The 27,401-nt window shown below is 44.4% G+C and overlaps 1 protein-coding gene across 1 annotated transcript in view; it reads left to right on the plus strand.

Annotated features, from left to right (window-relative positions):
- The window catches only part of creb5b (cAMP responsive element binding protein 5b), a gene marked incomplete at both ends in the record, with an annotated part of 123,342 nt that overhangs the window by 12,869 nt on the left and 83,072 nt on the right, over positions 1–27,401 (plus strand). Inside the window, 1 exon segment of the mRNA XM_080749172.1 lies at positions 2,301–2,452. Within this exon segment, the coding sequence (XP_080605298.1) occupies positions 2,301–2,452 (152 nt within the window).

The raw sequence follows: 27,401 nt of genomic DNA on the forward strand, positions 1-27,401 counted from the left end.
TGCAAGCTTGTAGATCTGTTATTTTTGAAAAACCTTTTTTTTAAGCGAACTCAAATGTTGCTTCTGGGGGGACCCTGGCACTAAATATTTTGAGATGGGGGTCCATGGTCAAATACATATCAAAAATGTTCACGTGAACATTTTTGAGCACCACTGACATAGAAACATTCAAAGACTTGCGCAAACCTTCATGATTTTTCAATAGTTAAAGCACAAAATGTGAGTGAATCCTTGTACCCAGGGCCCAGCATTTGGTGCGACGCCCCTGGCAGTGTTGCTTGCTGTATTGCCTGTCTGTCTCTGGGCAGGTTGGCGCTGAAGCTTGTCTATGGTCAGGTCAGCCGCGTCTCGCCTCCCCAGCCCTCTGTGGTTTATGATGGGAGGGTTCCTGAGTCAGCAAGGAGGCAGGCGAGTCTCGGCAAGACTCTGGAGAGACTAGAGAGAGAGAGAGAGAGAGAGAGAGAGAGAGAGAGAGAGAGAGAGAGAGAGAGAGAGAGAGAGAGAGATAAGCAACATGATTTTGTAAGTTCAAGGTCTCCGCAGTCATTGCATTAACAGAAATATGCTGACGTGATGTGATATACGAACCTCCTCTTGTCAGTTAAAGAAGTGTTTATTCAGTCATGTAAATGCTCGCTTTTTATTTACATCATTAGGACATGTGTTGTTTCGAATATTCTAATTTGGCAGTTGTAGGTGATTACATTCTAAGATTCATTTACAGATTTTTTTAACACTTTTTTTGTATCACAATAAATACAGTTCCATGTCTTATGATAAAGGGCAACAGAGCGAGCAAATCAGTTGAGATATTTCTGAACAAAACAAACAACCTATCCTGCTGGGCAAAGCTTATTTCGGGCTTGCACTTGTCCTGTGCAAGTAACTTTGTGTGTGTGTGTGCATGTTTGTGCGTTTCTTTGTGCGCATGTACATGTACAGGTATGTGTGTGTGAACTAAATGCCAAATATTTTAAGTAGAAGCAATAATAATTTTTAATAACTGATAAATAATAAGGACTACGAGAATCGCTTTAATATCCCAAGCAAGTTGGTTTATTGTACTGGATAGAAGACGTGTACACCTAACTCTCCTTTAGATGCTGGGAATGATTTCATATCCCTATGTTAAAAATAAATAAATTAAACTGCCATAATCAAATCATCTCTGCTGTTTATATTTGCTCATTGATGTTTCATTGTAAAATAATAATTGCCTCCACATGTACTGTACTCTTTAGGTACCATTACGTTTGAGCGTTTCCCAGCAATGGGACTTGGCTATAGTTGGCTTGTTGGCTCAATTAAACTACTTGACATCCCCATTCTGGGGGGGGAACATTCAACACAAATAGTCAATCTACCAGCTCACAACACGTGATGACACGTTGTGAGATCTGCTATTTTTGGCAAAGAGACAGAAAAAATACGGTTGTAACTCTGGTCTGTTTTACTAAGACTAGAGCAAGGGTCTTCCCTACCCTCCCCTGCCCCTTCTTTGTATATACTGTTTGTTTTAGACTTACTGTCTTCTTTTTTGTTTTTGTTTACATATCTACTGCATAGTACTGTGTTCTATTTGTCTGTCATTCAATGTTATATGAGATACTTCAATGGTTTCCAGTGGAAATAAGCTTAGTCTTTTCATGGATCTCCTTTTAGTAGACCTTGTACCAGTGAACTGTACCGTCATGAAACTGTACCTTTTCCTATGCAAACTTCTAATAAAGTCTTCAATCAATCAATCAATTCAACAGGTGGTCCGGGACTCCTAGGGGGCCCTCGGAGTTACTACAGGGGGGCCTCCAAATCTTTGAGTGATAGAAACTTTTTACTCCTTTTTTATATTAACCACACCAGTATCCATATTCTGAGAACTTTAGCCAAAAATAGCAGATCTACAAGCTCACAACGCCTTGCGCTGCAAGGCGTTGTGAGCTTGTAGATCAGCTATTTTCGGCAAAAAGGTTTAGTGTAGAGAGGAAAAAAGAGCACGGAGTGAAAGGTCAAGTTTATTATGTATTGACTGTTCAAGTGGTTAAATATCTGAAAACACAAATTGACATGAACCAAAAATACACTGATGATTGTGCTGTCAAACTATTAAACTATATGGAATCTAGCCTATGAAAAGGTTGTGGGGCTCCCTGCTTCATCTCTCTCTCTCAACCAAGGGGTCCTTGGCCTGAAAACGGGTGCTGAGGTTTACAGTAAGTGGTTCAGTGGATAAACACATTACATAATAATAAAAACACAATACTTTCTTTCTTTCTTTCTTTCTTTCCCTCCCTGGTCTCCAGAGCATCTCTCTCCACGGCCAGGCAGGCCAGCAACATCAGCAGCACTCCCGCATGTCCAGCCATGACAGCAGCATAGTGATCCAGCAGGCCCTGCCCTCCCCACAGTCCAGCTCCGTCATCACCCAGGCTCCCTCCACCAACCGGCAGATCGGGTGAGTCAGTGTCACGCTCAGCCTGGCCAGAGGCCAGCTGACTAAACTATAGTCAGCTGGAGGGTTCCCAAAAGGGTTCACGGAGGGTTCCCAAAAGGGTTCCCTGATCGAACCCGGGCTCCCCCAGAGTTATAGTGTCGAAGAGTCCTTGAGCAAGACTCTGAACCCCTAATTGCTCCTGGTGATGAATGTGTGTGAATGGGTGAATGTAATGCACAATCTATGTAAAGCACCTTGGATAAAGGCGCTATATAAATGCACCATTTACTGTAGAGCAGTGGTTCCCAGACTTTTCAGGTCGAGACCCAAAATAAAGATAAGACGTTTGCCTGGCCGGCACCCAAACTAGTGAAAATAGCAGATCTGTTTGCTTGCTTGTTTTAAAATGTATATATATTTTGTCCCCTTTTTTTTATATATATATTTTTTAATATATATATTTTTCTTAATGTAGGAAAAGAAAATGGGAAAATGTTTAATATCGCGGCATTTCAGAAATTGACTCATATGGATATGAATCTTCAACTGACGGTGAGAAAACGCTAATGTTACCGCCACCGAATAAAGTAATTTTTTTGCCAGAAACAAGACAAATATGAGTGACTGACTATCGTAAGCGATACATGGCCACCTCCCTGACAACGGCGCCTTGTGGACGATTTGTTTATTTTTGGTCCACAACATGTAATATGAGACGATTCTATTAGATGACCCAATGTTATTTTCCATAGAGAAAAACCTCTGTGATCCAGGGGATGAGCGAATGACGTCAGGACTCTATGACACCTGACTTCTTTACAGTGTGGACTGTGTGGACAGTGTAGGCCCAGTGCAGGTTCTCAAACCTTGGCATTTCAAGGACCCACAGTTAGGGCCACGGACCCCCATAACTCCCAAGAGTGTACAAATGGAACCACATGGACCCGTCTGTATACACGGTTTCACTGCTTATTTTGTACCGATGTTTAATTACAGTTATTGTAAATATTGCATAAAAACTTGCATAATTGTTTGAGAGCACAACCAAGTTAAAAATGTGTTCTTTCTTAGCCTATGATAATAAAAAAAACTAAAACTAAAAAACATATTTTTATGTATGTTAGTCTGTTTGGAAGTTAGGTGTATTTTTGTGAAAGGCCACCCACACACAGACACCACCACCAGTGTTTTGGCCAAAGTTAATAATTTCCTCCGTGGCCCAACCTTTCCACCAAGTTTTGTGCGAAGCTTTTCATAATTTGCCAGAGATATCCTGCTACAGTAAAAGCCAGCCAGTCAGACAGACAGACAGACAGACAGACAGACAGACAGACAGACAGACAGACAGACAGACAGACAGACAGACAGACAGACAGACAGACAGACAGACAGACAGACAGACAGACAGACAATCTTTCTTTTGTCTCAATATGCGGTTTAGAAAGCTGAGTGGGAGACGGAGTGTCACAGAGTTTCTCATAAGGAAGGCCCTGGCAGGATTTAATACTAGGAAGGTTAACTACATACATGTAGACCGGGGTCCTCCAAGGATCGATTCTTGATCCCTCCTCTTTTTCAATCTCTTCTGTGGAAAATTGCCGATCTACAACCGCACAACAAGTTACAACGTAATGTTCGCCTAACATGACAAGACCAGAATAGGACACTACAGTGTCCATGTGATTAAAAAGGGTACCCCAGCAGTTTGCATATCATCACTCTCGGGCAGAAACCTTGTATCTCCAAGTTTTAATTTGTACGTTCTATCGTAAAGCAAAGCCCTGCTTCATCATACAAGACGGTTGCACAAGACTAGTGAAAATAGCAGATCTACAAGCACACAACGCCTCGCGGAGGAGCGAGGCGTTGTGTGCTTGTAGATCGGCTATTTTCACTATTTTAAATCACTTTTAAAATGATGGATACAAAACCAACGGTTTTGGACATACAAGGTTTCCACCCGACAGTGACGATATACATCCACGCATATACTTCTCTGTACATCTGTTCCTTTCCCACCATGCGTCGGTATAGCGCTCTGAACATTGACTCACACAGCGGTCTGACACCAGTATGTACCGGTATCTGCTAGGAGCAGCAGTGCTACTGTAGAGTAGTGTGCATGCATCCCCACCTCCTCAGGAGTGGCCCCGGTGGTGGTGGGGCGAGGGCCCCCTAGGCTGGGGCTCCTATTGTCTGGATGCTGATTGTCATTCCAGTGTATGTCTCTGAGGTAATGTCAGGGTTGTGTTACATCTGGATCTGGGGGAGAGAGAGAGAGAGAGAGAGAGAGAAGCGTGTGCATGTGCATGTGCGTGTGTGCGTGTGTGTGTGTGTGTGTGTGTGTGTGTGTGTGTGTGTGTGTGTGTGTGTGTGTGTGTGTGTGTGTGTGTGTGTGTGTGTGTGTGTGTGTGTCCATTCATGTTTTGCCATGGCTTCAGTATTGTCCCACACAGCAGAGCATGTCAGGAGGGTCCCGGGGGAGATGAAGGATGAGGTCATCAGCGCTGCCTGGGCTGCTTCTTTCCAGCGGTTTAACATTTCATGCTCTAAAATAGTCCTTTTCACTGTATGGGAACAACGGCCATCGCAAAACCGCCCGAGCTCCGTTTCCCCCTCCCGTCGATTCTCAACGCTCATGCTCTGCAGATGTAATAACAGCTACAGTGGCCGCTGCGATGCCGATGCCGTTACTCTCATTACTCTCTGTATCCGGTTGCCGCGGAGCCGTTTTGTAGAGCTTTTGTTTGCGTTGTGTTTGTGTGTTTGCGTGCTGTTGCCGATCCGGCGGCCCGTAATGCGGCGTAGTTAGCATGGGTGCGTCCCCACATTGATTTTATAAAGCCCTGGTGGAACCTCTGCGGGGCTATCGGGCTTCTGGGCGCTAACGCCTTCGTTGCGTAAATGCTTTGCCTCCGCTTGACCTCACTTTTGTCTTTCCGTGTTCAGAAACACAAGCCGTACGAACTTAGCTGCACGTCGTCGGCTCACACGCCTCTACAATGGACACTCACACCTGCAGCGGAGCACCCAGGCACGCACGGTACGACGTGCACGCACAATCACAAATATGAGTGCATGCACGTGAGCAGACATAGTAAGCAGTATGTGTGCGCGCGACCGCGCGTGCGCTTAGAAAACACTAAATGCATGCAAATGTAAGGGTGGCCCAACTCACATTAACTGCCAGTGTTTAAACTGGTACCCTTTTGTCATCACCTTGTTACTGAATTTGCCAATAAATAATTGTAAATACACCTTTTTGGTTTGATGTATATCATTAAGTATTACCATTAGCAGATTATATAATTATAAGTTTCCGACAACGCCACCTCGTTTAAAGAGGAAAGTAAGTGCACAAAAGGCACTACCTTTAAGGACACACAAGTTCGTTTACGGGATATCAGAGCAATATGAACCATGAGGAGAGACTGACCAGGACAACAGTTTAGAAAAAGTATAACAACTCTTTATTTCTAGTGACAGCGGCCTCTATAATGCCAAAAACACAATAATAAAATAAAAGGGAATCCTATAATCCTATGGCGCCACTAAGCTAAAACCTACAAAAATAAGAACACTTCCAACAATAAAACAATACTTCACCCCCCCTTCTTATCGTATCGTTTCTTGGGACAGTTAAAGTGCACTTAGCGTGTATGGTACTGGCTTGTTAAGGCCTCAAATCGTAATAAATATAATATTACGATAAATGAATATGATTACAAGGAGCGCAGATTATTACTATATACTAAACAGGTATCTAATCATAAGCAGCGTATCGTTCAAGCAGGTGGGAATAGTGACTTCTACAGCAGGTGGGAATAGTGACTTCTACAGCAGGTGGGATGGCACACACAGCGACACACAGCTCATCTCTGGTCGTCTACTTCTTTAGTCCACCCATCTGTGAATACAAAGAATACGCCAGTATCCTTGTCGTGACGACTATACAGCTTACTTCTAGGCCAGTGACTTTATTGACAGTGGTGTACAGGATTGGATACTCACACGCAGGCAGCCTTGTGGGCTGCCGCTGCGAATAGTTCACACGACACCACAGTAGTCACAACGACCCCTCTCGTTAGCCGGTTCGGCTCGTCGGGACCCTCTCGCTCGTCTCTGGATGGCCCGGACCCTGCCTGGTAATGCTGGCAACCGGATCACCGTCTGGAATCCGCTGGGTTTGTAAGGTAAAGCGCTACTCGGTCTTAGCACTTTAGTTCAGTTCAGGTTCAGTTCAGTTACTGCCTGGCTCGGCCTGTGCCTGTCTCTCTGTTCGTCACAGCCGGCCACCTGAGTCACTTCCCGCAGCCCGCTCCACACACACGTCTGCACCCCTTGCTCGTCTCCCTAGACTGAGCCTGGCGTTCCTCTTAAAGGGCCGCCTCCCACTCTGCCAGCCACCCATTGGCTGGTCATGACGTCAGTCCCCATACATTGGCCAGCACCGGCTTCTAGTTATCCTATCAGTTCGCATTCAGACTCACACATGGAGAGAGAGGAGGTTGTTAGAGGGAGACAGCAATATAGCATTATCACAACGAAACATATTAGAGAAATTATACAAAACATGCTCAAACAAAAGGAAATAATTGTAAAAACAAACAATTATTAAAGAAAATAAAAAATAAAAAGGATAACGCTACTTCCACCCCCTCACACTCCCCCCTACTTGATCGTTAGCAGTCCCTGCGACTAACTCAACCGGGCTGTACCGCACAGACGGCTGCCCAAATTAACTCCAGCAGAACGTCGGGGCCCTGATACCTCCCTGAAAGCTTCTTCCAGTTAGGCTGTCGTCTTGGTTGAATGCATCCTCCCTTTCTCCGCCTCAATGGGACGGCCTGAGCCTCGTTCCCCCAGGTGACCTGCAACTGGGGTTCGTCCTGGAGCTTCTGAAGGGCCATCTCCTGTTCCTCAGACAGCTGCTGGTATTCTCTCATCGGGGACACGCTCCGTCTGCTGGCCTCTTGCAACTCTGCGCTGAGGCCCGTTATGGTGATCTCCAGCTGGGCTTTCTCCTGGCTCAGCCTCTGACGCAGAGCACCACCTCCCTCCAGCTCCACCGCCTGTTGCCTTACCTGCAGCTCCAGAACACGCACCTTCTGGTCAGCTGCTTGTGCCTGGCTGTTATACTCACTCTCCATCTTGGCCCATCTGAGGTTGGTGTCCTCCAGCAGAGCCTGGGTGCTCTCTGTGTGTATCCTTTGCAGCTCAAACTTCTCCTGCTCCTCCTTCAACGAGTTGGCGCTCTGAACCGCCACCTTCCTCAGCTCACCGATCTGCTTATTTTTGCACTCACGAATGACCTGGGTTTCCCGCCGTAGGCCTCGAACTGTCTCCTCTAGCTTGCGGACGCGCTCCTCAGAGTCCCGCTGCTTAGCTCTATACGCCTCAATTTCGCTGTTCTTTCTGTCCAAAAGGGCCCGCATATCCCGATCGTGTCTCTGCTGCATTAACCTAACTTGTAATCCTGCATCCGGTAAGCCACATAATGGAACTCTCTCCCTCGGTACCCCCATAACCTGACACTCCCCAACAAACGCCTCATTAGCCCTCCTTCCCATAGGTGGGGAAATAACCCCTGTCGCACGGGCTCCGGCAACAGGGCCCTTTAGTTTAACGACGGCTGATTATTAGTGCACCATCTAGCTATGTGTCCCGGTCGTTTGCATTGTCTGCATATTGGCCTCCCCTCCCCATCCCATTCATGTCTCTGAGGTGGCGCGTACCGGCGTGCAGGTGGCACATAAGGCGCCTCAGGCGGCGGTGGTTGGGAACGCACAGCAGGAGCGGCAGCTTGGATGAGCGGTCGGAGTTCACTCATCAACTCCTTCGTCATACCTTGCAACTGCGTCTTGACATCCTCCATTATTTCTCGCTTCAGTTCATCTCTCCACGCAGAGGTCTGTGGTGGCACAGGGACAGTTACGGGGTTAATAGCATGACAAGCAATTTCAGTAGCTGGCGTACCTCCATGTTCCGTGTCCAACGTCAAGGCCTCCTGTCGCAGCGCAGTGAAGTCTTCGTCAGGGTGGCGTCGAGCATATATTCTCAGTGCTTGGCCAAGTGGGCCCTCAGTTAATCCCATAAGAAACTGGTCTTTCAGAACGGCCTCGGAGGGGGCTGTAGTCGCATCATAACGCCGCAACCCACAAAATAATTCTCTAAGTCTCAGAATAAAGGCACTGACACTCTCTCCAGGGCGCTGTGCGCAACTATAAAATTGTGAGCGTACCTTTGCAACAGGGATTGTTTCTTTGTACACGTTATCTAGATGAGCAAAGATTTTGGCCACAGTATCTCGATCCCCCTCATCCAACACATTAACTTGCCGTCTAGCTTCATCAGTCAAAGTTTGTAATAGAATGGCAACCTTTTTAGCCGCATTAACATCTTGCGTCCCCAATAGCCCTTTAATCTGTACTTTCCATTCCCTGTACTTAAGTTCACCCTCTGTACCTCCAAACGTGGGCAGCCACGGGGCGCCCGGATACACCGGCATCATCATCATATTAACAAGTTCACAATTACACACTTATTCAATCTCTCCTCTATATTGCTCTGTATCCGATCCTGCCGCTACTAACGTCAATTATGTAAGGGTGGCCCAACTCACATTAACTGCCAGTGTTTAAACTGGTACCCTTTTGTCATCACCTTGTTACTGAATTTGCCAATAAATAATTGTAAATACACCTTTTTGGTTTGATGTATATCATTAAGTATTACCATTAGCAGATTATATAATTATAAGTTTCCGACAACGCCACCTCGTTTAAAGAGGAAAGTAAGTGCACAAAAGGCACTACCTTTAAGGACACACAAGTTCGTTTACGGGATATCAGAGCAATATGAACCATGAGGAGAGACTGACCAGGACAACAGTTTAGAAAAAGTATAACAACTCTTTATTTCTAGTGACAGCGGCCTCTATAATGCCAAAAACACAATAATAAAATAAAAGGGAATCCTATAATCCTATGGCGCCACTAAGCTAAAACCTACAAAAATAAGAACACTTCCAACAATAAAACAATACTTCACCCCCCCTTCTTATCGTATCGTTTCTTGGGACAGTTAAAGTGCACTTAGCGTGTATGGTACTGGCTTGTTAAGGCCTCAAATCGTAATAAATATAATATTACGATAAATGAATATGATTACAAGGAGCGCAGATTATTACTATATACTAAACAGGTATCTAATCATAAGCAGCGTATCGTTCAAGCAGGTGGGAATAGTGACTTCTACAGCAGGTGGGAATAGTGACTTCTACAGCAGGTGGGATGGCACACACAGCGACACACAGCTCATCTCTGGTCGTCTACTTCTTTAGTCCACCCATCTGTGAATACAAAGAATACGCCAGTATCCTTGTCGTGACGACTATACAGCTTACTTCTAGGCCAGTGACTTTATTGACAGTGGTGTACAGGATTGGATACTCACACGCAGGCAGCCTTGTGGGCTGCCGCTGCGAATAGTTCGCACGACACCACAGTAGTCACAACGACCCCTCTCGTTAGCCGGTTCGGCTCGTCGGGACCCTCTCGCTCGTCTCTGGATGGCCCGGACCCTGCCTGGTAATGCTGGCAACCGGATCACCGTCTGGAATCCGCTGGGTTTGTAAGGTAAAGCGCTACTCGGTCTTAGCACTTTAGTTCAGTTCAGGTTCAGTTCAGTTACTGCCTGGCTCGGCCTGTGCCTGTCTCTCTGTTCGTCACAGCCGGCCACCTGAGTCACTTCCCGCAGCCCGCTCCACACACACGTCTGCACCCCTTGCTCGTCTCCCTAGACTGAGCCTGGCGTTCCTCTTAAAGGGCCGCCTCCCACTCTGCCAGCCACCCATTGGCTGGTCATGACGTCAGTCCCCATACATTGGCCAGCACCGGCTTCTAGTTATCCTATCAGTTCGCATTCAGACTCACACATGGAGAGAGAGGAGGTTGTTAGAGGGAGACAGCAATATAGCATTATCACAACGAAACATATTAGAGAAATTATACAAAACATGCTCAAACAAAAGGAAATAATTGTAAAAACAAACAATTATTAAAGAAAATAAAAAATAAAAAGGATAACGCTACTTCCACCCCCTCACACAAACATAGACAAGCTGCAGATGTGCCATCTCAGAACTTCACGCGTCCTGCCATTGGCAAGATAGTAGATTTTCAGGGGATTTGCAGAACATTGAGCTTGTAGATCTGCTATTTTTTGCAATTTTTATATTCTTCTCTGACTTCAAAGTTAAAATCTAACTAAGAAGGTGGATTCTGCTTTTCAATGGGAATGGACTGGTTTCTTGCCATTTGCGAGTTTCTGCAAAAATAAGCTCCATTCTCCATAAAAACTTAAAGGCAAAACAGGGAAAGAAACCTTTGGTAAAAATGAATTTGCAGGACATCTTCAGGAAAAGAGCAGTAAATGCTGAAGAGTGAAGGCACATCTGTGTACACAACTTTCACATTTTATGTGATTTATGGATGTACTTTTGCCCCAAGAACAACATGACAGGACCCGTTTTAAGCAATGAAGTGTTATTACAGCAGTCTCTGACAACATGAAGTTGAACCCTAGTGTCCTTATTCTGTGTCAAGCATGCAAAAAGTGCTGATCTACAAGCTCACAGGGCACATTGCGTTGCAACACGTCAGCTATTTTTCAGCAGAGATTTGTTGTAGAGGGGAAAAAATGAGGGGCCCGGCCCCTAGGAGACACAAAACTCATATCAGGGTTTAAGTGGTTTTAACTAGGGATTTAACGATATAGTAACTGAATCAATAAATAGATTTTAATTTGCAATGATCTACTATATCGTTTGCAAAAGCAAAATATCGTACCCTTTTGGCTTTGTATCGTATCGTATCGTTTTAAAATGCGGTAATCGGTATCGAATCGTTTTGCAATGCAAATAATTGATTTTATGGAAACTAAGTATTTGTGTCTTGTATTTGGTAATTTTAAGAGTGAAAATGAAAAAGGGAGGTCTAATTACCTTTCCATTCCATATAGCTACTCTTGGTCTATCGATAAATGTGTGTAATTTCTGTGTTCATGTCAAGGTGGGTTTGTCCATATGTGTTGAAATATAACGTCCATGTATTTGCTAGATAATCACAGCGTTTACTTCCATAGTAATAGATTTTTTACACGTTTTACACAGATTTAATTTCTTTGCTAAATAGTTACTATATCGATTTTAAATCATTGAATCGAATCGTATCGTATCGAAATGAATGAACAAATATCGTACCATGTATAGCATCGTTAACCATGCATCGTGATGCGTATCGTATCGTTGTTAAAATGTATCGTTACACCCCTAGTTTTAACCCAAGCTAAAGGAGATGCTTGTGAGTCTTGTGGTACGGTAGGTGTTACGTAGGTGTTGTTAGTAGGTGTTAGGTAGCTGTGTGGGTTTTGGTCTGCAGCAGGGACACACAGTTCCAGAATGCATTGTCTGATTCCAAAAGGTGGTGGCCAATACCTGTAGGCTTCCAAAAACGCTTCTGTCAGTTTCACCTTCACCCGTGTGTTAGCTAGGGCATTCACGAATAGTGATTTTTAGTATTCGAATTATTCGACCTCAAAGTATTCGAATTGTCGAATATTCGACAGGACTGGCCAAACTGTCAAATATTAAGTAAGCAAGAGGCGAACATTGTGAAAATAGCCGATCTACATGCTCACAACGCCTCGCAACGCGAGGCGTTGTGAGCATGTAGATCTGCTATTTTCACAATATTTATCTGTCGAACCGAGTCACATTGAATGTAACACCTACAATTCCAAGTGCTTGGCAGGGTGGGAGTCCTCAGTTCAAATATGTTTATTTTGGGGGTCCCGGCCTAAAAAGGTTTGAGAACCCCTGGTATAGAGCATTAACAAATTCATCCATCAGGGGCATTGACAACTAATTCTTATGACTTCCTACAGTATCTCGCCAAGCTTTATAAACGATATATTTTTTAAAGAGAAAACAATAAAAAAATAAAAATAAGCGAATATTCGACTTCGGTGAACAACGTCGAATAGTGACTTTGATATTCGAATATAATTTGGTGAATACCGTACCGTGTGTTAGCTAAACTAACAGAGGTTCAAATAGGCAGTTTCTGTGTAATGTAATTTATTTTAAACAACATAAGCCGATACATTGCTCCGAAGCAGATGCCCTTGAAGGGACATTGAAGCTTCTAGAGAGAGAGAGAGAGAGAGAGAGAGAGAGAGAGAGAGAGAGACGATTCTGAAAACCAGTGCCAAAGTATCCGTGTGGTTGTACGGCAATAACTCCCGGTTGGATTTCGAGTGCCTGTCGCCCCCTCATTCCGTGCCAAGCCCTGTGTGCGTGTTACCGTAAACCAGCCCTGTGGGCGAAAGCAGCTCTGCAGACTCTGGAGACACGGTCTCCGCGTTTGGGCCAGCTCCGTGCCAATGTTGGCCCTGTGTAGATTTATAGCTTGGAGGAGCTGGTGAATATTGGATGGGAGGCCCATCACTAAGCCTGACTGACAACCCGTCAGACTCATTGTACGCGGACACGGGTGGAATTTCATCCCGCTGTTCGGAGGAGCAGCAATCACTGCCAGTAAGCGAGGAGAGAGGAGAGAGAGAGAGAGAGAGAGAGAGAGAGGTGAGACAGAAGAGAGAGAGAGAGAGAGGAGAGACACACACACACACTGTTGGAGGCCGTTTCACCTGACTTTACCTGTCATTAAAGCTTGTTCACGGTCTACTGATCCGTCAGTGATTCGTGACGAGCGGCAGGTCTTAAGGTGGTTGCACACTGCTGCGTTTTTCGGGCCGAATATCGGAGTGAATTTCGGAGCACGCAAATAAAAAAATCAACCTCACGTTATGTCAGTCACGTTTGCACACTGCCGCCCGTTTCGCGCACCACTCTGTCCCTTGCTCTCTCTATCTCTCTCTCACTCCTTGCCCTGAAAAACGCATTTCGCAACGAAAAACGCAGCAGTGTGCAACCACCTTTAATCACGTGCGTGGGTCACGAAAAAACTAAACAAAATGGTCACCAGATTTATTCTGACAAAAGAACAACTTGTATTTAGGAATGCTATATTGTTTGATATATTGGAGACTCGGCTCAATACAACGGTCAGATCCCAGTGTGAAACAGGCTGAGAACAACAGAGAGAGAGAGAGAGAGAGAGAGAGAGAGAGAGAGAGAGAGAGAGAGAGAGAGAGAGAGAGAGAGAGAGAGAGAGAGAGAGGGTAGAGAGTACTAGCTGACCTCACACAGTACATGCCGTTGGCCACTTGAAAACCTGTGATGATATGTGACATGTAGTGGTGGTTCCTACAACAGAATGGCCTAAAACGCCTGACTCATACGTTTGCGTATTAAAACAAAGGAAGGAAGCGCTGTATGGATCAAATGGCTTCGCTAGACAGATGCTCTTTGGTGGAACGGGTAGATATTCATCATAAACAAAGAGTCGAATAGTGCTTCTTTTTTACAAGTGTGCAGGCTCCCAGCCTCCCACACTAAAATTCCAAAGCAAAGAGTCTCCAAGCGAAAATATATTTAAATTCTTTATTTGAGCATTATACTTTAGCAGATCTATAAGCCCTGCAGATAGGACGCATTGTGAGCTTATAGATCGGCTATTTTTGGCACATGACACAGTTGTGCTGGCAGCATACGGATCAGTCTAAAAAATTAGAATATTGTGTAGATAAAAGTAGATTTTCTTGAAACTTTCATACATTTCTTGAACCTTTCATATATTCTAGATACATTGCACATTCAGTGAATTATTTCAAACCTTTTTTTGTTAAAATGTTGAATTTATATATGGCTCATGAATATCAAAAGTCCATATTTAAAAAATATTTCAATATTACACAAGACCACTCAAAACAAGGATTTATAATAGAGAAATGTCAACCTTCTGCAGTCAGAGTTGCTTGAAGTCCAGTGGGAAGTTTCCGCAGTCAGTTATGATTTGGGGTGCTTTTTTAGACAATATTCGATTTTCTTTAGATTGATTAGATTAGATTTTAAATAGTAAATTGTCTATATGCCACTGTTTCAGTCCTCTAGTTACTACTAGAGGATGCCTAGCAATTGGTCCATTCAATATAAATTAGAATACTGCAAGTGCAAGATCCTGTTAAGTGTAAAACTTTACACGTTGGGAGTTACATTTTACAGTCAGGATATCTCCTGTGTGTGCGATCATATGACATTGCTGTTATTGAAAGCCAGGGGAAAGTCAGATCTCAAGAAGACAAGAGAGGGAGAGACAATGGGACCTAGACCTCGTTCTCCCCAGGGTAACCTATAGGGGGTTGCCCCGAACCGGACTGAAGTGACTTGTTCATAACAATGGGAGGCGATGGGAATCTTACCACGTGCATAGGAAATAAGCCTTTCTGGAGTGAGTTGATTTCACACGATGGGAGAGAGCACATAGAGGTGATCTGGAAATGTTCACATCAGCGGGAAAAGTGGACTGAGGAGGAAACCCGTCCTCCGAAGGGACAGGTCTTCCACAGGAAGCCATTATAGTGCCAACCAGCGGCTCCATACAGGGGCGTCACACCACATTCTGGGCCCTGGGTAAAAGGTAGGGGTGGGCGATATGGTGATAATTATCATTGAGACGATACAATGTCTCCACGATATGCCTTTTCAGAGGTATCGTATATATCGTGATACAATTGAGGGAGCCTTGTAAAAAATTCTGTTTAATCGTTAATACAGAGATTCATTGCAGAATTCAATTTAAAACTGCATTTTGGTCTAAATCAGTAGTTCTCAAAATGTAAAATTTCAAGGTCTCCACTTAACTCTGACAGTATACAAATGAAACCAAATGGACCCGTAAGGGTCCATTTGGTTTCATTTGTATACTGTCAGAGTTACATACTTGTAAAGTTCAATTTAGACCTCCCAAAAGGAACCCAGAGAGTCTAGTTTTTGTCAAGTAACTTGAAAAATAACCATAAAAAACAACTTGAAAAAAGAATTGTGATAAAATCATGTATCCTGATACAGCTTGGGAAAAGATCGTGATATTGTATTTTTCCATATCGCCCACCCCTAGTACAAGGATTCACTGTGGGCCCCCCGTGAATGTTCTTCATAGAGGGAGGGGTTTTATTTAGACTGGGAACACATTATTATGCATTATTTTGTACTTTAACTATTGAAAAATAGCAGATATTATTGAAAAATAGCAGATGTACAAGCTCACAGCATGGCACCGAGTGCCGCGCTGCGAGCTTGTAGATCTGCTATTTTTTTTTTAATCATGTAAATTTGTCTTTGAATATTTTTGACTCGATTCTGTAAGTGTCTTCTACATTTTTGGAAAAACCTATGTTTCTATGTCAGTGGTGCTCAAACCTTTTCATGTGAAGGACCCCCAAAATGATATGTATTTGACCACGGACCCCCATCTCAAAATATCTAGTTCCAGGGACCCCCCCGAAGCAAAATTTGAGTTACAAAATGTTCACTTACATTATACATTATATTCAAAGATTTGCGTACATTTTCACGACTTTTCAAAAATAGCAGATCTACAAGCTTGCAGCGTGGCACTCGGTGCCGCACTTGTGAGCTTGTATAACTGCTATTTTGTCAATAGCTAAAGTATACAATAATTAGGGCCCCTCCACCTTGGGCCCTAGTAACTCAGTCCCACTTCCTCCCCCCCCCTCCTTGTGACGCCCCTGGCTCCATAATCCCAGGTCTCCCAGCAGGAACTTCCTATACTCACAGAACTAACCACACTTTTACAAACATGTGGGCTGCCGGGGCCATTTAGGTGACAGGTTCACTCCTTGTGTTGTAGCAGCAGAAGGGAGAAAAGTCATCCTTCATGGAGGGGAAGGGGTTTGGCTTAAAAACACAGCAACATCAAAAGTGCTACTCCAAAAGGTCGCGGAAATTAATGCACAATTGACAGATGTTCTTTTACTGGCCATTAGCAGATTATAGTGAGTAATTTATCAATTCTAATCACCTCGTTTGTGGGATGAAGTACCTCTTGTGAGTATTACTTTTTGCCTGCGACAATGCCGTGTTGTCCTTCTAAAGCCACTTTGTTTTATTATAAGCCAATTATTTTTAACCAGTCAGAACCAGGAAAGCATCATGTCGGTGTCGTTTTTAGATTGCATGCGTTGGCTATTCAAAAATAGCAGATCTACAAGCTTGTACATAATGCTATTTTTGAACATTTTAGAAAAATCTTGAAAGTGAAGAGAACTACTGATTTAGAAGGCATTTTGTCTTCAACAGGGGGTCTGGGACCCCTAGGGGGTCCTCAGAGTTACTACAGGGGGTCCTCCAAATCTTTGTGTGATAGAAGCTTTTTTTTTCTCCTTTTTTATATTAACCACTTGAACGTCTATATTCCGAGAACTTTGGCCAAAAATAGCAGATCTACAAGCTCACAACTTCTAGAGTTGGAGTGAGCTTCTAGATCGGCTATTTTCGGCAAAGAGGTTTGGTTTAAAGGGGGAAAAAGAGCAGACAAAGTACAGAGTGAAAGGTCAAGTTTAGTTTAAGTTTATTGAGGAATCAAGTGGTTAAATATCTAAAAACACAAATTGACATGAATCCAAAATACACTGATAATTATGTTGTCAAACAATAAAACTATGGAATCTATGAACAGGTTGTGGGGGTCCCTGCTTCATCTATTTCTCAACTAAGGGGTTCTTTGTCTGAAAACATTGAAGACCCCTGCGTTAAATCATTTATGTAATTGAAGCCGTACTTGATTAATACCACAATTTGGGAAATCCTTAATTATCCATGTCTAGCAGCAACTCTGACTGCAGGCCTGCTGAGAGTCAGTTATCCATAGCAAGAGGTGGAAATGTGAGTGTGTGTGGTTTCTGTGGAGATCTGTAAAGACTTCCGTCTCACAGGTTTTGTTTTTACACGTTTCTATACTCTGTTTACCACACCGCTCCCACAGAACCCCCAGATCTCCTCACCAAAATGAAGAAAAATCACCGCGGCTGCTGTATGTGAAAATCAATTTAAACCCAGAGCCCCATCTGTCTCCTCCGCTGCCTGCGCCGGTTCTAAAGGCTCTAGCCGAACGCGCGGCGCAGGGCGTCCAGTGAATTAGGATAACAAGTCATTTTCATTGCTCCGCAATGTTTACTAAGGAGCTCTGAGGCTTGGAATCAATTAAGATAGGCTTTCCTCAAGTCCATTTACTTTAGGGCCGAGTCGGGCCTGCAGCGTGAAACCTGAGGACCCCATATGCTCTCTCTCTCTCTCTCTCCTCCTCCTCCTCGCACTCCTCTATGCATTTTGTCTCTCCCCTCTCTCTCCCCCCGCTCTCTCTCATTCTCTCTCTCTCTCTCTCTCTTTGTCAATCTCTCTCCCCCCCTCTCTATTTCGTTTACCTCATGTTCTCTTTCTCTCTCTCTCTCTTTCTTATCGTTGTTGTCGGGGTGGAAACCTTGTATGTCCAAAACCGTTCGTTTGGTATTTATCGTTTTAAAAAATGATTTAAACTAGTGAAAACAGCCGATCTACAAGCACACAACGCCTTGCAAGGCGTTGTGTGCTTGTAGATCTGCTGTTTTCACTACTTTTGTGCGACAGCCCTGCATGATGAATTAGGGCTTTACTTTGCAAGAAAAAAAACATACAAATTTCAAACTTGGTGATACGAGGTTTCTGTCCGACAGTGACGTTATGCACTCTCCCTCTTTTCTCCAACTCTCTCTTTTGCCCTCTCGCTTTGCACGCTTTTCTATCTATCCACCCACCCTTTCTCTCTCTCTCTCTCTCTCTCTCTCTCTCTCTCTATCTCTCTCTCTCTCTCTCTCTCTCTCTCTCTCTCTCTCTCTCTCTCTCTCTCTCTCTCTCTCTCTCTACCTTTCCATCCAGTGGTGGAAAAAGTACTCACATGTTTTACTTGAGTAAAAGTATCAATACTGCAATGTAGAAAAAAAGAACGTACTTGAGTAAAAGTATGAAAGTATTGGCATCAAAATGTACTTAAAGTGCCAAAAGTAAAATTACAAAATGTTTGAAAATAGCCGATCTCCAAGCTCACACGTTGTGAGCTTGTAGATCGGCTATTTTCAAATAGCCAAGCCAAGGTATAAAATAAGGCTAAAGTGGTTTATGTGTGTTTTATAATATTATAATTTGCATCTGCAAAGTAACTAGTAACTAAACTTTTCAAATAAATGTGGTGGAGTAAAAGTACGATATTTGGATCCCAAGATGTAGTGGAGTAGAAGTAAAAGTATTGGAAATTGGAAATACTCAAGTAAAGTACAAATACCTCAAAACTGTACATAAGTACAGTACTTAAGTAAATGCACTTAGTTACTTTACACCACTGTCTCCATCCCTCTCTTTTTCTCTCCTGTCGTTTTGCCCCCTTCTCTTCGTTTCTCTTGTTTCTCCTCTCTCTGTCTCTCTCTCTCCCTCCCTCTCTCTCTCTCTCTCTCCCTCCCTCCCTCCCTCTCTCTCTTTCTCCCTCCCTCCCTCCCTCTCTCTCTCTCTCTCTCTCTCTGTCCTTCATCTCTATCCTCTCTCTTCCTCTCTGGTATGGTGGTGTAGATTCTTCGCTGACACAAACCAGCGTTATAAGACCAGGCTCCTAAGAGAAAAGCAGCGGATCTTAATGTCACGGCTATCATTATCATACAACGGGGGGGCGCGGGGGGGGGAGGGGGGTGGGGTTGTCGGGGGGTGGAGTTTGCCCAGCGGATTTGAATGCTTCTCTGCTTTTTGAATCCTAAACATCTGGTTCTGAGTTATGTCAGCGCTAAACGTGTTAGACATAGCTAGTCAACCGTGTGAGATACAACGGAGACCTCAACCTTTTGACTCACAAAGGGAGGGGGGGGGGGGGGGGGTTACGTGGGTGAGGGGCACAAAGGCACTGGAAACGATATCCCTTCATTCTGGTCGTAGGAGGAATTTGGGGACATCATTATCTACACAGTCAGTGTCGCACAATAGTCCCACGCAAATATATTTCATAACGTGATGTACAGCAGTGGTTCTCAACCTGTGGGTCAGGACCCCTGGGGGGGGGTCCTCCAATTATTTGGGGGGTCCCCAGATGATTAACTTAATGCGCAACATTGTTTTCTCACTCAACAGTAAACAAACTAACATAAAGTTTAAGTGTATTGAGGGTATCTGCACATTTCTAAAGTGATATTTTTTAAGGACTTTTTAATACCTCTAAAATGACATGTTAAACATTTTGGCCAAATTGTCAAATATTAGAGGCAGAAATTGTGAACGCGAGGCGTTGTGAGCATGTAGATCTGCTATTTTCACAATAGAACCGTGTTATACAAAATGTATTAGTGCTCGTAGAGTGGGGGGGTCCCCAGTTAAAATATGATTATTTTGGGGGTCACGGCCTGAAAAGGTTGAGAACCACTGATGTACAGTACAGTATAGATTTCATGCTGTACTATATATTATGTCCCTTGTTGGGCAGAAACCTTGTATGTCCAAACAGCAAAGCTGTTATTGTTCTAGTAAGCTAGTTATTTTAGTCACAAGCTCTTTGTACGTTTCATTGGTTAAATATTTATAAAACCTACAGACAGACGTAACCATTTTCAACCTGGTGTCCCTATGTTGGGTGTGTGTAAGTATAGGTGAAAATGATCTACCAAAAATATCTGATCTACCAAAAAATAACCTAATCTGCAAGCTCACAACGTATCGCAAATACAGCGAAGTATAAGAGAGCTTTAAAGGAGTAGTTCACCCCCAAAATGACTTTTTTTCTATTGATTAGTCACGCCACGGAGATTAGAGTTCAATACTATTTTTTTGTTTTTTGTCACATTCCTAAGACAAAAATTTGATTTGAGTAAATTTATCCCCATTGATTCCGGATCATCCAGAACGAATGGGGGTAAATTTATTGTTATCACATTTTTGTCTTAGGAATGCGACAAAAAACTAAAAATATTATTGAACTCTAATCTCCGTGGCGTGACTAATCAATAGAAAAAAAGTCATTTTGGGGGTGAACTACTCCTTTAAGGGCATGCATTTTTTGACAGAATATTCAATTTAGGATTATATTGTTTTTTGTAGTATGGGACACATGTGGATCAGTGGCTTGTGTCGAGTTGTTTTTCTTTAGAACAGGTGTCTTCTTCAAAATAGGCAGTCGTTGACCTTTTTTCATTTTTGAAGGAATGACAATGTATTGTGAAAGTCCCTGGAATGTTGGAGATTGCAGCACACTAGAGTTAGAGTGGTCAGTACTGTGGAATTGATTGCACTACATTTTGACCAAATCTTCCCCCAGGGATCAATAAAAGAAATCGCATCTGTAAATAATGGCATTTTCTCTACCTTTTGAACCTCATCGTCCTCAGCTCTGACCAATGATGTCAGCAAAACTCTTGCTTTCTTATTGGCTAGACTAGAGTAAAAAAATATATAAAGATCAGTCCGTGTTTTTCTCATTGTTTTGTAAGCAGATTGTGTAATGCAGTCATTTCTCTATTTTATTTATTGATATTTAGAGAGAAGCAACGTTGAGCCAGAGACTGTAGGGAGGATTCAAACCCATGTCCGGCAGCAGGGTTCACACTAAAGGCGGCGATTATTATATTGATTACTTCTTAGATTAATTGAATAATTGAGTAGTGCTGTGGTTCTCAACCTTTTCAGGCCGCGACCCCCCAAATAATCTAATCATATTTGAACTGGGGACCCCTCCCCCACCATGACGAGCACTACTTGGAGTTGTAAGAGTTGAGGCATTACATTTAGTTTAACGCGATTCTATTGTGAAAAATAGCAGATCTACATGCTCACAACGCCTCGCATTGCGAGGCGTTGTGAGCATGTAGATCTGCTATTTTCACAATTTCTGCCTCTAATATTTGTCAATTTGGTGGTAATGTTTAATTACAAATTTTAGAGGTATTAAAAAGGTCTTAAACGTCCTTTAGAAATGTGCAGATCTAAACTTTACTGTTGAGCGAGAAGAACAATGTTAAGCTAATCATCTGGGGACCGTCCCAAAATCATTTGGGGGGTTGAGAACCACTGGAGTAGTGTGTTTTTGAAAAGAAATGAATAAATATGTCAATGAATCAGTTAACCACTTACTGTAAGTGTTGAGGGCTGAGAATATAAAGTATAAGTTCTACCGGTATATTGCAACTTTGTCAACATTGGTGCTATAAACTGTTGGACCATTAGATGAAACTAAACTAAGAGGAAGAGCAGTAAGCCAGGGGCTCCATCCGAGGGCTAAACAGGTTCTTTGTACGGCAACAACAGTGCTAGTCTAGCACCTCAACCATCCCAAAGGTTTCTTTTTTGTGTGTATTAGGCTTGTGGTTTAACCAACCATGCCATTAGTGGTATAGTGTTTCTCATGCACATGTATTGATTTTTGTTCTTACTTCAACGCGGCCCCAGTGCATTGCGTTTCCATTTGACATGATCGCGTTCACACTCTTCTGCGGTAACTTTACAGTATTCATGCTGTTGATTTCTCCATATCACACAGAGGATTCCGGTCGTCTCTGCAGTTTACTGTAAGCAGCGTTGAAGCGTACGGCTGTCACACATACCGTATCCACGCTGCAAGCGCTCTCTGCAGGAAGTGACTTTGCACACTTGTTCCCACATGGCTTATAATACATGTTATTTTTCACACCTCGCAGCGCCCCAGCATCTTGTGGTCCTTGTCTCGGCTTGTATCGGAAGTGAGCACAAATAAATTGCAGGCTTTGTGCTCTATAAAAAAAAAACTACAAAGAAGGGCCATGCGAGGCGATGCAGTGTGTGCAAGCGACCGAGCTGCTAAGTATGCTCCGGGCTGGCATGCCTTTTCAGCAAGATTTCTTTTGTGATTTGCTAGATACCGATTAGAGCCCACTGAATTCTTGGTTTAGGGCGGGGGGTCTTCAACAGGGGTGCCGGGACCCTAGGTGGTCCTCAGAGTTACTACAGGGGGTCCTCCAAATCTTTGTGTGATAGAAACTTTTTTTCTCTTTTATATCAACCACTTGAACCCTAGCGTCCTTATTCCGAGAACTTTAGCCAAAAGTAGTCGATGCGTTGTGAGCTTGTAGATCGGCTATTTTCGGCAAAGAGGTTTGGTGTAGAGGGGAAAAAGAGCAGACTAATTACAGAATGAAAGGTCAGGTTAATTAAGTATTGACGGTTCAAGTGGTTAAATATCTGAAATTGACATGAATTCAAAATATAGGCTACTGAGGATAGTGCTGTCAAACAAACAATGAAACTATATGGAATCTATGATAAGATTGTGGGGGTCCCTGCTCCATCTCTCTCTCAACTAAGGGGTCCTTGGCCTGAAAACGTTGAAGACCCCTGGTTTAGGGTGGGGTATCGTTGTTTATTATTGAGTGAATAATCAACCAATGTGCAGTAGCCGTGCGGGCGTTTTTTATCGCGGCGGTGCAGAAAACAGACAAAACGATCCCTCCGACTTTGGCTCTGGAAAAATCATTGTGACAGGGCAGGCTACGTGGTGGTATTTCAGCACTATTAGGGCTATTGTTTCTTCACATAAATCATAATCATTGCATTCCTTTAGTCCTAGGGCCATAAATGATTCCAAAAGGCCTGTGAAGCGTGAGCAGAGAGCAAAAGAGTGTTTTCCTTTTCAAAAGCTTCAAACAAACGTGAATATCAGTAATAACCGACAATGTTTTCCTGACATTTTGTGCGTGCTAATTGAAATGTGTATTATCAATTGAACATATCTTGATCCTGTCAGGGGCTGTTAATGTGTTGAATGATTATAGTATTAAGATATTTTGTAATGAAGCCGCCTGCCTCCTAGTTGATAACATTATAAAAGTGGGTTGGATTGCCGGAATTAAATGACCATTAAACGACTATTCTAGTTTCTTTGGTCTACAATCTCATAACGGCCAGGAGGCCTTTATTCCACATGTCAGATTAAACAAACTCGTTCCGTACAACTCCAGCGTATTTCCCGTGCCTTTGTGGCTTGTGTTAAAGCAGAGGAGTGTCATGGATCTGTTAAGCTAGATTCACATTATACATGGCTGCGCACACGGAAAACTGCAAATGTACAAGCTCACGATACAGTGCGCTGCGATACGTTGTGAGCTTGTAGATCTGCTGCTTTCGGTGCACGACACCCATGTGCATGCTAAATATAACTCAGGCTTTAAGTTACAAGAGCGCCAGGCCCTTTTCCACTTTTTCCGTGCAGCGCTAAAGCTCTTGACCTCGCAACCCTAACAATTCAAAACAAACTTCCTTTATTATTGCTTGTGATTAGATCGCGTTTAGCGCGCATGCATGCGATAAGGAGGAAAGTCCTCCCCCGAGGGGGGGGGGGGGGGGGGTCCTGGACAGATGTAGAACCCCCTGGGGAGAGACGCTGGCCTCCCAGGGGGCAGTGGCGTCAGTTCAGAAAAAGGTAAGGTATGGCAACATGACTGGTCGCGTGACTGGTCGGTATGGCAACATGACTGGTGTCTTGCACGCGCGCCTTCGGGCGCGTGCAAGACACCAGTCATGTTGCCATACCTTAGCAACAGGCATGATACATTTATTTTAACCCAAAATTTCTATGGTTTCTTGGGCTGGACATGGCAGCCTGGAACAGTTGTTCAAGTGTGGCTAAATTTGGCATAAACGTGCCACAATTAACCATAATGAATTGCACCTATGCAGCTGACCTGCGGAACCTGGGAATATACAATTCAATTCAATTTCAATTCAAAGGAGCTTTATTGGCATGAGAAAACATACGTTTACATTGCCAAAGCAAGTATCACAAATACAATAAAAACAGTTGAAAATGGGGAATATACCATTCTGTCAAGTTGGGGAGAATAAAAGTGTGGAGAATATAATTATAATACCTTGTTAAATTTTGCATTTGTAGTAATTTTACTGTAATTTAACAACATAATAACCAGCACAGATAGACGAAGAGACATTCATGGATTTATATTTTAAAGTAACTTGTATTCTCCCCCCTGGACCCAGGGTATGGCAGCTGCATACCCCTGCCATACCCAATTGACGCCCCTGCCAGGGGGGGGCGCCTCGTTGGACAATACCCACACATCCTCCACACGCTGCTGGCTATAACACGGCCCCCCGGCGGCAGTGCATGGTCCACGGGGCTGCACTGCACACGTGTGAAATGTTGCAGCGGTAGGGGATGCATGGGGATAAGAGGGAGGGGGGGGGGGGGGGGGGGCGGAGGGGAGGGTACGCGGACACTGTGTCAGGGGCAGATACAGAGGAAGGAAGGGGGGGGAGGAAAAAAAGTAGTGCAGTGATGAATTAAAGAGAAAAAAAGAGGGACGGAGAAAGAATGAGAGAGAGAGAGAGAGAGCGCAGGATGTACATCTGACCTGAATTAAGATGAGCTCATTGTGTACTTGCAGCGGGGTTTAGCGCGTTCGGAGAGTCAACGCCCAGGCTCTGTTCCCTGCTTCATTCCAGCGGCCCTGTGTCATCACTGCCCCGGGGCCACCACACACACACACACACACACACACACACACACACACACACACACACACACACACACACACACACACACACACACACACACACACACACACACACACACACACATGCAGGCAGGCTCCTGCACGAGCGCGCTCACTCACACACACAAGCACAAGCACACACGGGACATGCCTTGCGGCTGCACAGGATCGCAGGACAGGGTATGTGCATGTGTGTGTGTGGGGGGGGGGGGGGGGGGGGGGGGGATGTAGGGCAAATGACAGAGGTTGATACAGCAGAGGAGGAAGAGGGGGATCAGAGGTAAGACGGAGGAGAGGAAATGAGGGATCAACAGGGTGGAAGGTGGAGGAAGAGAGAGAGCGACAGGGATCAGATGTGTCTTCAACAGGGGATCCGGGACCCCTAGGGGGGGTCCTCAGAGTTACTACAGGGGGGTCCTCCAAATCTTTGAGAGATAGAAACCTTATTTCTCCTTTTTTTTTATATTAACGATTTGAACCCTAGCGTCGCAGTTTTTGCAAAGAGTTTAGGTTTAGAGGGGAAAAAGAGCGCATTAATACAGGGTGAAAGGTCAAGTTTATTAAGTATTGACGTTTCAAGTGGTTAAATATCTGAAAACACAAATTGACATGAATCCAAAATTCACTGATGATTGTGCTGTCAAACAGTTAAACTATATGGAATCTATGAAAAGTTTGTGGGGGTCCCTGCTTCATCTCTCTCTCTCAACTAAGGGGTCCTTGGCCTGAAAACATTGAAGACCCCTGGTTTACGGGTTAGAGGAGGAGAGGGGTGGAGAACAGAGAACCACCAGGAGGGTGGAGGAGGGTGGAGGAGGAGTAGGAGGAGAGATGGTGGACGGACGGGCTGACGACAGGATCCGTTGGGGTTCATTTGGTTCCATTTGTACACTGTCAGAGTTACAGACTTGCATGGGTCCATGTAGACCCCACCTAAAGGAACCTACAGAGTCCCTGCAATCCACTTGGAGAAACACTGCAATAGAGGACCAAAAAGGCTCCAGCAAAGAAAGTCGACAGAGCCATTTAGATGCAGAGCAACGGAGAAGATGATGAGAGATGGAGAAGGGTTTGAGAGAGAGGATATAGGAATGGATAGAAAGAGAGAGAGAGAGGAAGATCAGGTGGTCAGGGGGTGAGAGAGAGGGATGAGAAGGATCCGGGATAAAGGGAGAGAGTGAAGGATGAGGAAAGAAGGGGGAACCGTTCAAATTGGAGAGGTTTTTACTTGAGGTCAACTTGGACAATGTTTAACCAGAGAGAGAGTAGTCCTATTGTTCCCTTGTGAGAGGAAGGGTTCTATCAGATGTTCATGTAGTGAATGATCATCACAGTAGAAGGTTAGAGGGTTCAGGTTAAGAACTGGCTAAAAGCCGCCATCCTTTGATAAACAGATCACGGTTGCTACACAGGTTCCCAGAAAAGATGACAGCTCGGTCGCGCCTGCAGTCAGTCAAACATGGCGGATCGTATCCCGGGCGTACACACCGCGGTTAGGAGGTCACAGCGCGACGACACACCGCCGCAACTCGTTTCATGATCCGCCGCTCGATCCAAGATGCGAGACGCGGAGAGACGCTTCCCACTCTTCACAGAGCCTCGTCTCGTTGTCGTTGCGGGGGCTGTCGGGGGGAGGGGGGGAACCCCCCGACCGACCGAGTGGAGCGAGCGTGTGTGTGTGTGTGTGTGTGTGTGTGTGTGTGTGTGTGTGTGTGTGTGTGTGTGTGTGTGTGTGTGTGTGTGTGTGTGTGTGTGTGTGTGTGTGTGTGTGTGTGTGTGTGTGTGCGCGCGCCGCGGGGGCCAACCAACGCGCGGCGGCGTCTGTGGCCAATCAATCGAACCCCCGACGGGACAGTTTGTCATTTACTGAGAGAGGGGAGTGAACAAACACCACACGACCATAGGCACTCCGCTAATTACTTGCAGCGTTATCATCCCCCCCTCCCCTGTCCCCGTCCTCCCCGCCCCTCCCATCACAGCATATCTGCACTCTGGCATTGCTTAAATCGTCCCCAGATTCCCCCGTAGCAGAGGGAGGGAGGGAGGGAGGGAGGGAGGGGGGGGTGCTTAGAGAGAGACACCCCGGCCCGGCCGCTTCTCCCAACCCACCCTGATCCCGTCCCCGACGGTCCACGCTATAGCACTAGGGATGGGACCATAAGCCATATTATCGTTTATCGTGATAAAAAAAAACCACTCACGATAATCGTATCGTGGAGATTTAACACATCGGGATATCGTCCTCCGTCATGCACTGGGATCAATTCACCTTTTATTTGCCGAGCTGCATATCCGGTACCATTTAAACCCTCTATAATTGGTAAAAGGTACTTCTAATATAAATACTTGATACAGTCTTTTTGTTCACCTTCTATCAAATGTCTTTGCCAAAAAATACCCACCTATCTACAAGCTCACAACGCGTTGCGAGCTTAAGTTGTGA

Source organism: Nannobrachium achirus (assembly GCF_963921795.1).
Source record: "Nannobrachium achirus genome assembly, chromosome: 2".
NCBI lineage: Eukaryota > Metazoa > Chordata > Actinopteri > Myctophiformes > Myctophidae > Nannobrachium > Nannobrachium achirus.